Source organism: Pan troglodytes, chromosome 9, assembly GCF_028858775.2.
Source record: "Pan troglodytes isolate AG18354 chromosome 9, NHGRI_mPanTro3-v2.0_pri, whole genome shotgun sequence".
Classification (NCBI taxonomy): domain Eukaryota; kingdom Metazoa; phylum Chordata; class Mammalia; order Primates; family Hominidae; genus Pan; species Pan troglodytes.
The window spans coordinates 89,302,720-89,316,871 of record NC_072407.2 but is presented as its reverse complement, the minus strand read 5'-3'; the positions used below and the strand labels follow the sequence as shown (position 1 = coordinate 89,316,871).

Below are 14,152 nucleotides of genomic sequence, written 5' to 3'. Positions count from 1 at the left end.
ATTAGTAGTTAGCAAATCAACATGATATTAATCTAGACCACTTAAAACATCTACAATAATATAGGGAAAAGAATAGTCAGAATAATGCTCACTCAAAAAACGCCCCATGTTATTCTTAGTTAAGTTGCTCATATTTTATTTATATATAAATACCTACTTTACCACTGAAAGAATATTCCCTCAAAAAGATAAAACTACTCATAATATTTTTAAGAAAACTGCATAGTCACTTACTTGCCCTTGGTGAGTCTTAAAAGGAACTTCCAGTAAGATGGTCTCAAAGTCTGAACTTCCATGACAGCCTAAGAATATTAAATTTGAGAATTCTTTTAGTAAATATAAATGAAAACTGAAAGTGATGAAATACACAAAGGTGTATTGATGTTTAAGTTGGTAACTATCAAGAATTTTTGTAAATATGCCTTCAAATAAAAATGTTGCTTTTGGCTGGGCACGGTGGCTCACACCTGTAATCTCAGCACTTGGGGAGGCCGAGGCGGGCAGATCACCTGAGATCAGGAGCTCGAGACCAGCCTAACCAACATGGAGAAAACCCGTCTCTACTGAAAATACAAAAATTAGCCAGGCGTGGTGGTGCATGCCTGTAATCCCAGCTACTTGGGAGGCTGAGGCAGGAGAATCACTTGAACCCAGGAGGCAGAGGTTGCAGTGAGCTGAGATCATGCCATTGCACTCCAGCCTGGACAAGAGCAAAATTCCATCTCAAAAAAAAAAAAAAAAAAAAAAAAAAAAGTTGCTTTTGAAATAATAATTAAGTGAATAGTCATTATCAGGAAGCATTTACTGAGATATTGATACTTCATTAGTTTTAATGAGTTTTTCAAGCTGGCAGCATTTTATGAGAAAGAGCAAATAAAAGTTTTCCCAAAAATTTTACAACAGCCCTAACACCATTAATGTCAATAATAATGGTTACAGAATTTAGAGATTGAACAATGCTTATATGAAACTAGTTCTTCCCCATCCTCCTTCTGAATAATATTGGAGAAATGCAATTATTTATATTTATGCCTATTATCAGCATATCCCTATTATCCTTTTTTTTTAATCAAAGGGAAGGATAATTAAATTGGGGCATTCTTCCCAAGGTACTGGAATAATAATTTACTTATAAATTGTACTCTATTAAAACCTAAAAATTGGTGTACTCATAAAAAGGACCTAGCGCATTAGGTTAACATTAATGATTAGAAGCTTGTAAGCTATCTTGCTGAAAAAAAACAAAACAAAACAAAAAAGAAGCTTAAAATGTAATACTGTAAATAGAAATGTTCCCAGAGTTTGTTTTTCCCCATTTGATTAACATACATTAGAAACAGGAATCATTCAATTTCTCATTTCAAAAAGTTATACTTACTGCCTGGAAGCAAATTGCTGTAGAGATGGAATAGATGATAGTATCTGCATGAGGAAAATAGGGAACCTTCCCTGCTTCAATGCCTTTGAAATACATTGTCTGCAAAACAAGCATAAGACAAGAGTTATAAAGAAAAAACCTCAGCATTAATAACATAGTTGACCATTGTGCTCCCTGCCTACAACCTTTCTGAATCCTAATACTCCCTTCAGAGCTCAAACGATGTCACATTTTTCATAATGATGTTAAGGGTCAGCCCTTCCCTTTCCCTCACAGTTTTGCTCCAAATCCCAGCTTCAAGTAGTAGTACTTTTCTGTAAATTCAGTAGCATTTTATTTCTGCTTTTTAAATGATATTTACTCTTCAATGCTTTCTGTACAGTGCTCATGTGTTCTCTTCCCTGATAGATCTGTTCATCCTTTATTAATTTATTCAGTAAACATTTAATGGTGTCTACATGCCGGGCACTATTCTCCACAAAATAAAGAATATAAATAGGATGAGAACTCAAAAGAAGTCACTGACAGGTGGCAACAGCCTTCTCTTCTTCAACTTTGCATGATCTTCAGTACCTAACCTAGAACATGGCATTAAAATATTTGCTAAGTAAATCTGACTCTTTTTAAATTATATCCCAACTGAATTGCCATAAAAAGAATCATCAAGATCTATATAAGATACCATAACCAAAGAGCAAAGCAACAAAGGAAATGATAAGGTGGATACTTTACATACAAATCAATCCAAAAGTATATACTGAGGATTAAATGTACATAATGTGTATAAGAGACTGGGATATATGAGAATTTGTAAGATATATACCAAGTTATAATCTATTTTGGAAACAAGATAAATAATTATACATTGGCCATTATTTTGAGAAAAATATGTAACAGTGTATTGCAAGATAGAGATACATTGTGCTGTATTCATGTTGAAGATTTAATTCAGATGTGGTAGAACTGCGTCACAGAAATGTTAAGTGAAACAGCTATTTCCCAATAGATAGAATAACTGCGTTTCTAATTATTTATTATAAAATTCATTTAATAAACCAGATTCTAAGTTAATGAAGGACAGAAACCATATCCTATACTTCTATATTCTTTCCAGTACCTAGCACAGTAATGAGAACATAATATATACTAAATAAATATATGCATTTGACTCAGAGGTTCCTAGAAAACAATGGTCTATACAGTTGATTTTTATATCATTTTCACTGTACAGTAATAGAACATTTTAATATAAAATTAACTTCAATCATAGAAAAATGATTGTCTATTACAACAGAGCAATGAATTCCACAAAAAGACATAGCAAGCTTAAATTTCTAATATCCTATTTAAAAAAAAAAAAGTCTGCATCACCATAGTTTATATGCCAGTTTCTTTTGCCAGGATCAGATATGGCCTGATGACACAAGAAACAGAGAGATACCATTCCTTGCCTTAAAAAACTCAGGCCACTTAGCTGTAAAATACCTTTAATAAACTAGATCTCAATATTGGTTTCCTCTTGTGTTAAAGAATATATTTTTGCCACCTAAGGATTATTTTCTTTCTCTCAGTTCCCTTTTCCTCTCCATTAGCAAGTCTTGCCAATTCTACTCTTAAACATACACCAAATCTGTATAGTTCTCTCCATCTCTACTGCTATCATCCTGGTGCAAGCCACCATTTCCTGACACAGACTAACTGTTCTCTCAGCTTCGATCCTGCCTCCCTCTAAATAGTGGCCAAAATGTTCTTCTTAAAATGTGAATTAAATACTGTCATTTCCGTGCTTAAAACTCTTCAGTGGTTTCCAGTGCACTGAGAAAAAAACAAATTCTTTACCCCAGCTTTTAAAATCCTACATGATGGTCTGGCTCCTGCCTGTCCTCCTGATTTCATGATGTATATATTCTCTCAATCTCTCTCTCTTTCTCTGTCTCTCTCTCTGTCTCTCTCTCTCTCTCTCTCTCTCTCTCACACACACACACACACATATTTGGGTAAAGCAAGTAATTAAACAAGTTAAATAAAATCTACACTCTTAACTTTGAATTAGAAATATCACTATGCTCCAAATGTATTTTCTGTTTCTAAAAAGCAAGGGGAGGGAGATTCTCTAGCTCCATTCACTGCGAAAGCCAAGAATCAATAACTAGCCTGGGAGCAAATAACCTCTAGCACCTGGACTGAAATCTTTAAATACCATTTCCCACTAAAACAAACTAGGACCCATTACAGAGAAGACTGATTCTACGTCTGAGGCAGAAAATGTCCCAGATGAGCCCGGAATATATTGTCTTACAGCAAGAAAGCTATCAAAGATAATGGCGTTATGTTACAACAAAGAGGAGTCAACTTAAGGAAGCTCTCATGGCCAAAGATGGGAACAATTTGAGCATAATGAAAATAAATCATATATGTTAAACTCCAAATCTTCATAACAATACTTTAAAAATAAAGACTCATGGGTCAACTTTGCAGGATGCTAAGGTACTAACTCATTCTAAACACTGGTAATTAAAAATGAACTAATCAAGCATTTTATTTTGACTTTCCAGAACAACGTATTTCAGAGTAACCAAATAGTTGAAAAGGAAAAATGCTTTTAGAACAATTTCAGCTAATAAACACAGAATAAACAGTAATAGTATTTTTCATCATTTTGCAACTCTTAATGAAATAATGAATCCCAGGGATAATTATTAACAGCTGCTAAAACCAATAGCTATAAGGCTACTGGGGAACCTTATGTTGGCTCTATCAACACCTAAGCCCATTGATCAATCTTAGCATCACAAAAAGAGAGAGAACCAGACATTGTTGTGCCTCGTCATGTGACGCAATTGGAAGTTCACATACACAGTAAATGTGAAGTATGGCTGTTAACTCCTACAAAAATTTAAACCTGAATTTGCTTAGGCCTCAAGATCTAGTTAACAACTAAAAAAATTTATGAGTTAAAGAAACATGTTAAACAACAACAGTGAGGGTGCAATCAGCAAAATCCAGAATTTGGGAAATTCCATGAACTAATAACCTACATCTTCAACAAATAAATGTCAAGGAAGAAGGAGGAGGAGGAGGAGAAGGAAGAGGAGGAGGAGGAAGAAAAGCAGTAGCAGCAGTAGTAGGGGGGTAACTATTATAAACTAAAAGAAACTTTGTTTGGAACTTGATTAAAATAAAATGATTGCAAAAACATATTTATAAGATAATCAGTGAAGACTCTAATTGGATATATTAGTATGGAATTACTGGGAGGGTTTTAATGTATGATAATGATACTGTGGTATTGTTGATTTGTTTTGAAAAAGCCTTTAGCCTTTATTCTTTAAGGAGTCTTTATGCTGAAATTTTTTTAAGGATGAAATTATATAGTGTCTGGGATTGGCTTTAAAAATAACTCAATACCTGTGGGGTTGAGGAGTATAGATGAAAGGAGACTGGCCAAATACTGATAACTGTTGAAGCTGCATGATGGATGCATGAGGGTTAATTACACTACTCTTTCTATACTTAATGTATATTTGAAAATAACACACACACAAAGAAAAACACAGGGGAATCAACTTTGCAAATACTTTTAGAGGATTAAAATTTATGTTTGCCATTGGGATATATATTTGCTGCTAAAACAGTCAGCAGCTAAAAGCTTTATATTCTTTGGAACTATTCATGCATAAAAATTTCGCTTACCTCTACCAATTTGGACGCTAAATACATGGAAATTGTTGTGCTTTTATAAAACATCATTGATATACCTGCCAAAAATCCTGAAACAAGAAATAAGAAATAACTGATAAGATCGCAGAGTATTTATTTGTTATTATGTCATCAGAAATGTTAATTCACTTACATAGAATCAGCACTATCTCTTGTTACAACACAATCAAGGACAGTAATATACCAGATGACATTAAAATGGGGTGAGATATTATTGCATATTTTTAAATTTAAAAAATTGATATTCAGAGTTAGAAATAAACAGTTCTGATTTATGTATAACAAGAAGCTTTACATTTCTATTTTAACTTTAAAGTGGAGTGGTCTTGCCAAATACAATTTAAAAAACATAATTTTTCAAAGCCTCTTGGTCCCTTTTCGATTTTAAGTGGAAATATTTATTCATATATTCTCCTAATATTAAATAGCTCAAATGATGGTTAGTGCTATCACAATACTTCTCTCCATAGCACTGCTTTCATTATATAAATGGAAAACCAAGGCCAGGGGAGGAGGGGAGGTGTCGAATACTAATAACTAAGGTTATTCCTAATAAATGCCTGATAAATTATCTATTTAATTTAATACACACATTGCACTTATAGAAAATAATATTTAGATTTTTTAATAAAATGATTAAGTTCCTTTAAAAAGTTATTATGAAAATATAGGTCATTTTCCAGTGGTAAAAATAGAATTTTCAATGAAATCTACTTGAACTTCCATTAATCACTTATACGGCAAATATAAGGCTTTATGTTCTTTTGTGACACATTTGCTAGGATTTATGGCCTATAGCAGGACAGATACCCAAGCCATTATATTGCCAACTCAAAACATCAGATGGCAACAGTGCCTTGATATGTTAAACATCACAAAGTATTTGGACAAGTGCCTCAACTGGAATTCTATTACGATAGAGAAAGGAAGATTCATAGAAATTGGATGAATTGGATGGTATTTCCAATTCATTCCTACCACTGATTAATACAATAATAACCATTCATTTTTTATTATTGCTTTACCAGCTATAATAGCATGTAGTTCATCATCTAAGTTTCTGATCCAGCGCAGGAAGCAACTAGTACCCTAGTTAAGGAGAAAATACAATGACTTCAGTTATTTTATTTCTAGAATTAAAAGCATAAAATAAAAACAACTATAATGAATAAATTCATCAGATTACCTTGCAGGCCAATTAGTGATCTCATCTAACTCAAACTGCATATATGATTGGAAAACTTATGAACAATAATATTTTATAAAGTTATTACTCTATAGACTCTATTAAGAAATTACACATAATATTTTTATTGTACTGATTTTGCAAAATAAATCCATAAATCCCACTTTTGCCTAGCTATCAAATGCTGGGAAAAGCATCACTCCCATTTTAACAAGAACAAAAAGCTGGCTAAACTACAAGTCTGTCAGGCCACAATTCTATACCCAGAGAAAATATTTCTTAAAACTGAAGGTGAAACAAAGATTTTTTCCAGACAGATAAAAGCTGAGAAAATCCACCACCAGCAGATCTGAGTTCACAGAAATGTTAAAGGTAGAAGGAATATGACACCAGACAAAAATTTAGAACTATGAAAAGAAATGCAGAGTTCTGGAAATAGAAAAGTGAAGGTAAACTTAGAAGACATATTTTTCTTATCTTTACTTGCACTAAAAGTGAATTAACTATCTAAAATAGGGGTCAGCAAACTATGGCTCACTAGCCAAATCTGGCCTGCTACTTGTTTTTATATGGCTCAGGAGCTAATAATCATTTTTACAGTCTTAAAAAATGAAAAATAAATCAAAAGAATGACAACATCTTATAATGTGAAAATTACATCAAGTTCTAATTATAGTGTGATAAAGTTTTATTGAAACGCAGCCACACTTGTTCATTTATATATTGTCTATAGCTGCTTTCACACTGTAACAGCAGAGCTGGGTAGTTATGACAGAGACCATATGGTCACAAAGCCTAATAGTCATGATCTGGCTCTTCACAGAAAAAGTGTGTTGACCTCTGATCTAAAACAAAAATAGTAACAACATATTGTGGAGTGTATAAAATATATAAAGATAAACGATAAATGTTAAATCCTATAACAAAGGATGGGAAGGAGAAATTCAAAGTACAGTGTTGTAAGGTCTGACACTGTATGTGAAGTAGTATAACATTACTTGAAGATTGGCTGATACATTAAAAATGTATATTATAAAATGTTAAGGCAGCCACTAAATTAAAGCAAGTACAAATAATAAGGCAATAGTGAAGCTAGAATGGAGCCATAGTAAAATACACAATCAATCCAGAAGGCCAAAAAAGAAAAAAGAAAGAGGAAGAAAAAAAGGAACAAATAAAAAACAACTAACATGAAAGTAGGTTTAAACTCAATCACATCATAAACTATATATGTTTACATATAATACATTATATGTAAACAGTATAAACATGCCAATTAGAAGACAGAGATGATCAGATTCTATAAGAAAGAAAGGGCCAACTCTCTGCAGCCTAAAAGAAACCAGTTTTTCAAACAAAGACAGAAAAAGTGAAAGAATGGAAACATTATAACATCAAACAATAATTTTGAAAAGTTGAAGTAGCTATATTAATATTAAACATAGACTATAAAACAATGAATATTACCAGAGATAAAGAGGAACCTTACCAAATTTTTAAAAAAGGGTCAGTTAACCAAGAAACAGAAAAAACAAGGTTTATTTGCCTGCTCTTCTCTTAAGATTCTTATAAAGATACTATAGCACAGGCAATTTGTTTTTGAAAAATCACATACAGTTTTTGAACACACCACATGAATATTTCCTGAGATTTTCTGACCCAGTTGTATTTTTGTTACTTTAATACCATTTGTTTGTATTACCTAAGTAAATAAATAGTAACAGAAATGAAAAATAAAAAAGCAAAACAAAACACACTCTGAGATAAGCTAGATGGCAGAGAATAACCAACCTGGGGCTAAAAATGTTGGTGATAAACCACATGTAAACAGTTAAGAGTTTACGTTAAGAATAAATACAAATGCTATAACGTGAGAAATTTTTTTAAATGTGAATATAAACATGCAATTACCAATAATCTGTCCTTAACTCTTGTATATTCAAATACATTAGTAATGCTTCTTAGTCAAACCATATTGAAAATGTTTTTAATATTAGTAATATTTCATAACAAGTGATTCATTATCTATAGTTTATTATTCCTCCTTTCCATTTCAAAATATTTTATCCATACCTACCTTTTATGAGTAAATTTTTACAGAAAACAACACTGTCCATGTTACCCTAAATAATTCCAGAATTGAGTTTTCCCATCATTAATTTTCTCTGCATTTAACAACAAAAAGTGTGTATATGTGTACGTATATATATATATATATACACACCCACAGAATATATATTCTTCTTTCAATATATTTATTAAAATATACATTAAAACAGTCAAAGAAATAAAGTATGAATAAAATATATATTTATAATTTTTTTGTAGACAGAGGGAAGGTAGACAAATCTCATCTACAAAAATGCACACTCCTTTAATGTCCTTAATTCATTAGTCAGACATATTGGAATGCCTGCTGCATGTTCCTGCAAAATGAGACACAATCCCTGTGCTCAAAACACATATCTTTTATAGAGTAAAATTAAGGCAAAAGTAAGCAATTTGTGATTGTAGATTAAAAAAAAAATCTATTTTTTTCACAGTCATAGAGGCTGGGAGTTCAAAGATCACGGTATGCTCAAGGTTCGCTCCTTCTCTCTTCATGGCTAGCAGATGGCCACCTTCTCCCTGTGTCCTCACATGGTCATTCCTCTGTGTGTGTTTATGTTCTAATCTCCTTTTTTTTTTTTAATTGCAACTTTTTTTTTAGATTCGGGGGATACATATGCAGGTTTGTTACAGGGGTATATTGTGTGGTGCTGAGGTTTGGGGTATGATTGATCCCAATACCCAGGCATTAGTTTTTCAATCCTTGCCCTGCTCCCTCCCTCTCTCCTCTAGAAGCGCCCAGTGACTTCTGTTGTCATCTTTATGTCCATGTGTTAGGTCAACATTAATTAACACACTTTACCATTTAGAGATTATATTCAGATTTAGAATCTTTTAAGCGTTTAATAAAATATGATTTACATATTAGTGATTCCATTGTGCAAAAGGCCATCACTTAAAGTTGCAGAGTACTAGGTTAAGAATGATCTCTACATATATATTTAGGTGTGGGCTTATATATGTATGGACACTTTTATAGGAACATACAGAATGGGGTGGAAGACTGTGAACTCTGGTTATTTGAGACAGTGTAGTAGGAACTGTGAGTGGGTGGAAGAAGGAACCTAAGTCATTGCTTATATAAGTTACAATAGAAAATCCTCACCGATTCTATCAAGTGTTTATTTCAGCTAGAAAGATCTGAAATACATTTAAATTAATAACCAGGCAGTAAATATGGTAAAAAAAAATAAGCCAGGCATATTAATATCATTTTTGATATTGGAAATATCCAAAAAATTCATATTTTCTGAGTGTCTATATATTGAAAAAGAAAATGAGTCTGACAATGTGTAATACCATATGTAAATGCAAACATGTCTACACATTCGAGTATATTAAATAATATTTTAAAAGAAGAAATTTCTGTACCCTCACTTCCCAATATATTGTATAGATTTGGTTATGTCAAGATATGTATGAATATTCCAGAAAGAAGCATTAAAAAATAAGTGAACTAAGGCCATCTCTCATTCTAACAATAGCAATGTTATTTATTTCCCATTTTTCTTTCCTCTTCTAAAAGCCTTACCTTGTATATACTAACAAAAGAGCCAAGAAAAGCTCCAAGCTGGAAGTTTTCTTTATTGTAGAAGAGAGAAAGTAGCCGAGATGGCTGTGTAAACAGATGCCTAAATGCAGAAGGGATTCGGAGGCAACACTGGATCAAGTACCCCACGCTAAACATTCTGATGAAACCCTAGAGGAAATTTGAAGAAAAAACCTGATTTACAAACAAATTTTGAAGTTTTTGATAGAATACAAATTTTACCATCTCAAAATAGAAACAAGACAAAACAAATTTAATCTAAGTTTATAGCACAGCAAAATAAAGCCTTAAAACCTCAAACAATAATTTTAAAACAATTACCTTAAAAATAAGAGTGAAATCTTGGAATGAGTTTACTTTCTTTGATTTACAAAGACTTAAAAAGTCTCACAAGCACTGGCCAATCTTGCCTATGCACCAAAATTCCATTTCTTGACATTTTGTTGACAATAATCAGGATTTTAAATTCCTAAACCACAAATGGGTTTTACATACAAAAGCACTAAAATTCCAAAAACTACTTAATAAAACCAAATGCTCTTGAAAATGTTAACAGAAAACTGCTCTTAATGATTAGCATGAGTAGGGATTATTTTCATAGAAAAATATTTTCATTATTTGTTCAGACCTTTGGTGCTAACTTTTACAATGGTCAGGTAAGAAGAACTTCCAGGGGGCAGGGGGTGCAGAATTATATCTAGGTTTTCATTCCTGTGCTCCACTATGTCGGGCTAAAACATCTCTAGGGAGGAGTAGCTTTAAAGTATATTAAACTAAATTTGAAAAAGCAAACCCACTACAAATCCATATTTGCTGTCAACATTTCTCTATATTTCCTTCAACTGTCCATAGCGCAAAAGAGATTTGGAGAGGATGTCTATTACTGGTCAATTTCATTTCTGTATTTAGGAAGATGAATTTTAGATGTCTGAGAGACTGTAAGTAATTAATATTGAAACTGAAAATTTTCAATCAGCATAAAACATTAACAAAAAGAATAGTACTTTCTGTACAGTTCAACCAATACATTGTTAAAACCGGTGTCCCATCCTCCTCCTCTCTAACTCTGACTGGAATTGGAAAATATCTACACTCATAGCAGTGTATGCCCAAAAGTTAGGTTTGTATTTTCTGGACTGCAGCTTTCTTTTCCAGAAAAAAAAATTAATTACTATGAGGAAACACTGGTTAATTTACCTGAAACTACCTAATACCTTATTAAAACATAAAATGAAATTGTCCAATCAATTACTGTGAATTCTCAAGCATTTGCTTAACTGAAATTGCCTAGTATTTAAATGAATGAAAAGGTCACACTTTCATCTTGCCATTGATAACCTTATAATCTAAGGATTTAGGGATTATAATTACATTACAATCTTTTTCATGCTATTTTCAAGAGAACTATTCATCCACCCATTAATTTACTTAGAAAATATTTGCTGAATGCCTGTTATCTGCCAAACATTACACTAGATGCTGGGGATAACAGTGATGAGGAGGACACAGAGTTCTTGCCTTTGTGGAGCTTTCATGCTCATTACTGGAAAAGAAAACAACTAAGTAAACAAACACAAAAGATTATAATAAATGTTAGGAAGGAAGTAATCAAGACACTAGGATAGACATTAACAGGGCAATCTATATTAGATTAAATGTTAAGGGCAGACATGTAAATGATATGACATTTAAATAGACCCAAAAGAGAAGAAGCTAGAATGAGAAAAACATTTCAGACAGCTCAGACAGAAAACATAAAGCCAATTAAGAGGCTGGCAGGTACAAGGAACCAAGAAAAAGTTAGTGTGAATGGAGTACAGAATGTTGAGGACAATGTAATTAATATGAGTATTTATTCAGGGATGTGATTTAACATATGGTGTAATTAAGTTTGTGAAATAATGAGGTCCATTGTCAAAAAATTTCACTACCACGTTTATGGTTTAAATTCCTCACCCACAGGTCTCCAATAGTTTTACATTCATGGATATAATATGGCATTCCAATGTATACATAAATTGCCAAGTTTACAGTACTGGTACACATTTGAAAGAATCACTAGTTTTTTATTGCTTGGAAATTCTCACTAACTTTCTCATACAATTTTTTTAATATCGCCGCCCCCACGCCAAATTTCTCAAATACCGCTGATTTAATCCAAATACTCCTCTTAGTTCCCCATCTAAAGTTTTCCTTTGAACTACAATCATGTTCAGTTGGAAGGAATAATAAATCCAGGTATCAGCTGACTTGGACTGCCAGCAATGTTACTTTTTTTTTTTTTTTTTTTTGTGGCCACTTTAAACTGAGGCAGGAAATCAAATTTGGAAAGAGTGTCAGAAAGTATTGCACAACTGAGGAACAAAACAAAACAAAACCCTACTATTTTATCCTTGGTCATTTTGGGGAATTGTGAAGCTAAGTGTGGGCTGGGCTAACGGCACTGTCAACACTGGGCCATAGATGTTTACCTTCATGAGCACTAATGTGGGACAGTTCCTCCTTTCTAGAGTAACCACCAAGGGGCTGTCTTTTGGGGTGCTGCACAACTCTGCTCTTCTCATCATCAACTGAGTAGAGACTAAAATTGCAAGAAGAACATAAACTTTCTACAGCATTGGAACTGTTAGAGCACCATTCAAAACAAAGGAACTTGGCCGGGCGCGGTGGTTCACACCTGTAATCCTAGTGTTGGGAGGTCAAGGCAGGCAGATCCCCTAAGGTCAAGAGTTCAAGACCAGCCTGGCCAACATGGTGAAACCCTGCCTCTACTAAAACACAAAAATTAGCCAGGCATGATGATGGGTGCCTGCAATCATCCCAGCTACTCAGGAGGCTGAGATGGGAGAAGTGCTTGAACCCAGGAGATGGTGGTTGCAGTGAGCTGAGATAGTGCCACTGCACTCCAGCCTGGGTGGCTGAGCGAGACTCTGTCTTTAACAAAAAAAGAAAAAAAAAACTAAAGAACTTGCAGCAGGTGGTGCCACCTGTGCCATGCTGACTGCAAAGAAAATAACTTTCTTCTCAGAAGTGGTGGTGATGGGGGAAGGGAGGAGGGACAGCACAACAGCAGGGGAAGAGGAAGAGACACACTAGTACTCAAGTCCACTAGGGAGTCAAGAATTTATGCCAGGCATAGTTAGCTCTCTTAATGTAGAGCAACTGTGGACATGCTCCAGTTATCTCCATGGCTTAAAAAAGAAAAAAAAGTAATAGTTTTACAAGTCCAAAATTAAATGCCATTGTACCAGACTTGGCACAGTGCATACAGTGTATGTGTGTGAGTGCTGATCCAGCTAGCACACAGCACAGTCTGGGAGTCAGAGTCTTGTTCTAAGATGTAGTTCTAATGAGGATACATTACAAAGTACAAATTTTAATGACTTTATGTTTCCTTGTTGTTATCCCATCTTATCTTCTATATCATAAGTTTTAATTAAGCCAATTTTTAAACAAGCTAATTTTTAAATTATTTAAGGATCTGGTAAGTGAATACTGAAAGCTAAATCGTCACCTATTGTCATAAATTTCTCACTCTTGAAGTCAAATTCAAAGAATGATAGCATTTATTAATGTCAACTTTTCCATTTATTTTTAAATAATTTCTAAATAAATAAATAATTTCTATACCCATTCCCTACTGTTAATAAAGTACATACTTTCATATACTTACTTTAATGCAATAAGAGATGCAATTATCTTCATAATGTTTGCAACATCTATGCCTTGGTCCATGTTTGCATCTGAAATTGAACCCAAAAAAATTAAACTAATTATAATTAAAGTGTGTATATCCATGTGTTTGTACATGTTTGTGGATCTGTTTAAAGCTTTCTAACCAAAAAAAAAAAAAAAAGAGAGAGAGAGAGAAGAAAGCATCACTTTATTTATTTATTTATTTATTTATTTATTTATTTTTTTGAGATAAAGTCTCGCTCTTGTCCCCCAGGCTGGAGTACAATGGGCATGATCTCAACTCACTGCAACCTCTGCCTCCCAGGTTCAAGCGATTCTCCTGCCTCAGCCTCCCGAGTAGCTGGGATTACAGGCGCCTGCCACCACGCCCGGCTAATTTTTGTATTTTTAGTAGAGATGGGGTTTCACTATGTTGGCCAGGCTGGTCTCGAGCTCCTGACCTGAGGTGATCCGCCCGCCTCGGCCTCCCAAAGTGCTGGGATTACAGGTGTGAGCCACCGTGCCTGGCCCACTC

The 14,152-nt window shown here is 33.6% G+C and overlaps 1 protein-coding gene across 11 annotated transcripts in view; it reads right to left on the bottom strand.

The window, feature by feature from the left end:
- TMEM135 (transmembrane protein 135) overlaps positions 1 to 14,152 on the bottom strand; it is a 352,995-nt gene that overhangs the window by 3,915 nt on the left and 334,928 nt on the right. For all 11 annotated transcript variants that reach the window (XM_016921748.3, XM_016921749.4, XM_001175336.8 and 8 more), the window contains 6 exons: positions 13,616 to 13,685; positions 9,925 to 10,092; positions 6,124 to 6,187; positions 5,072 to 5,148; positions 1,379 to 1,477; positions 235 to 302 (listed from right to left, as the gene is read on the bottom strand). In XM_016921748.3, the coding sequence (XP_016777237.3) occupies positions 235 to 302; positions 1,379 to 1,477; positions 5,072 to 5,148; positions 6,124 to 6,187; positions 9,925 to 10,092; positions 13,616 to 13,685 (546 nt within the window). The remainder of the gene's footprint in view (positions 1 to 234; positions 303 to 1,378; positions 1,478 to 5,071; positions 5,149 to 6,123; positions 6,188 to 9,924; positions 10,093 to 13,615; positions 13,686 to 14,152) is intronic.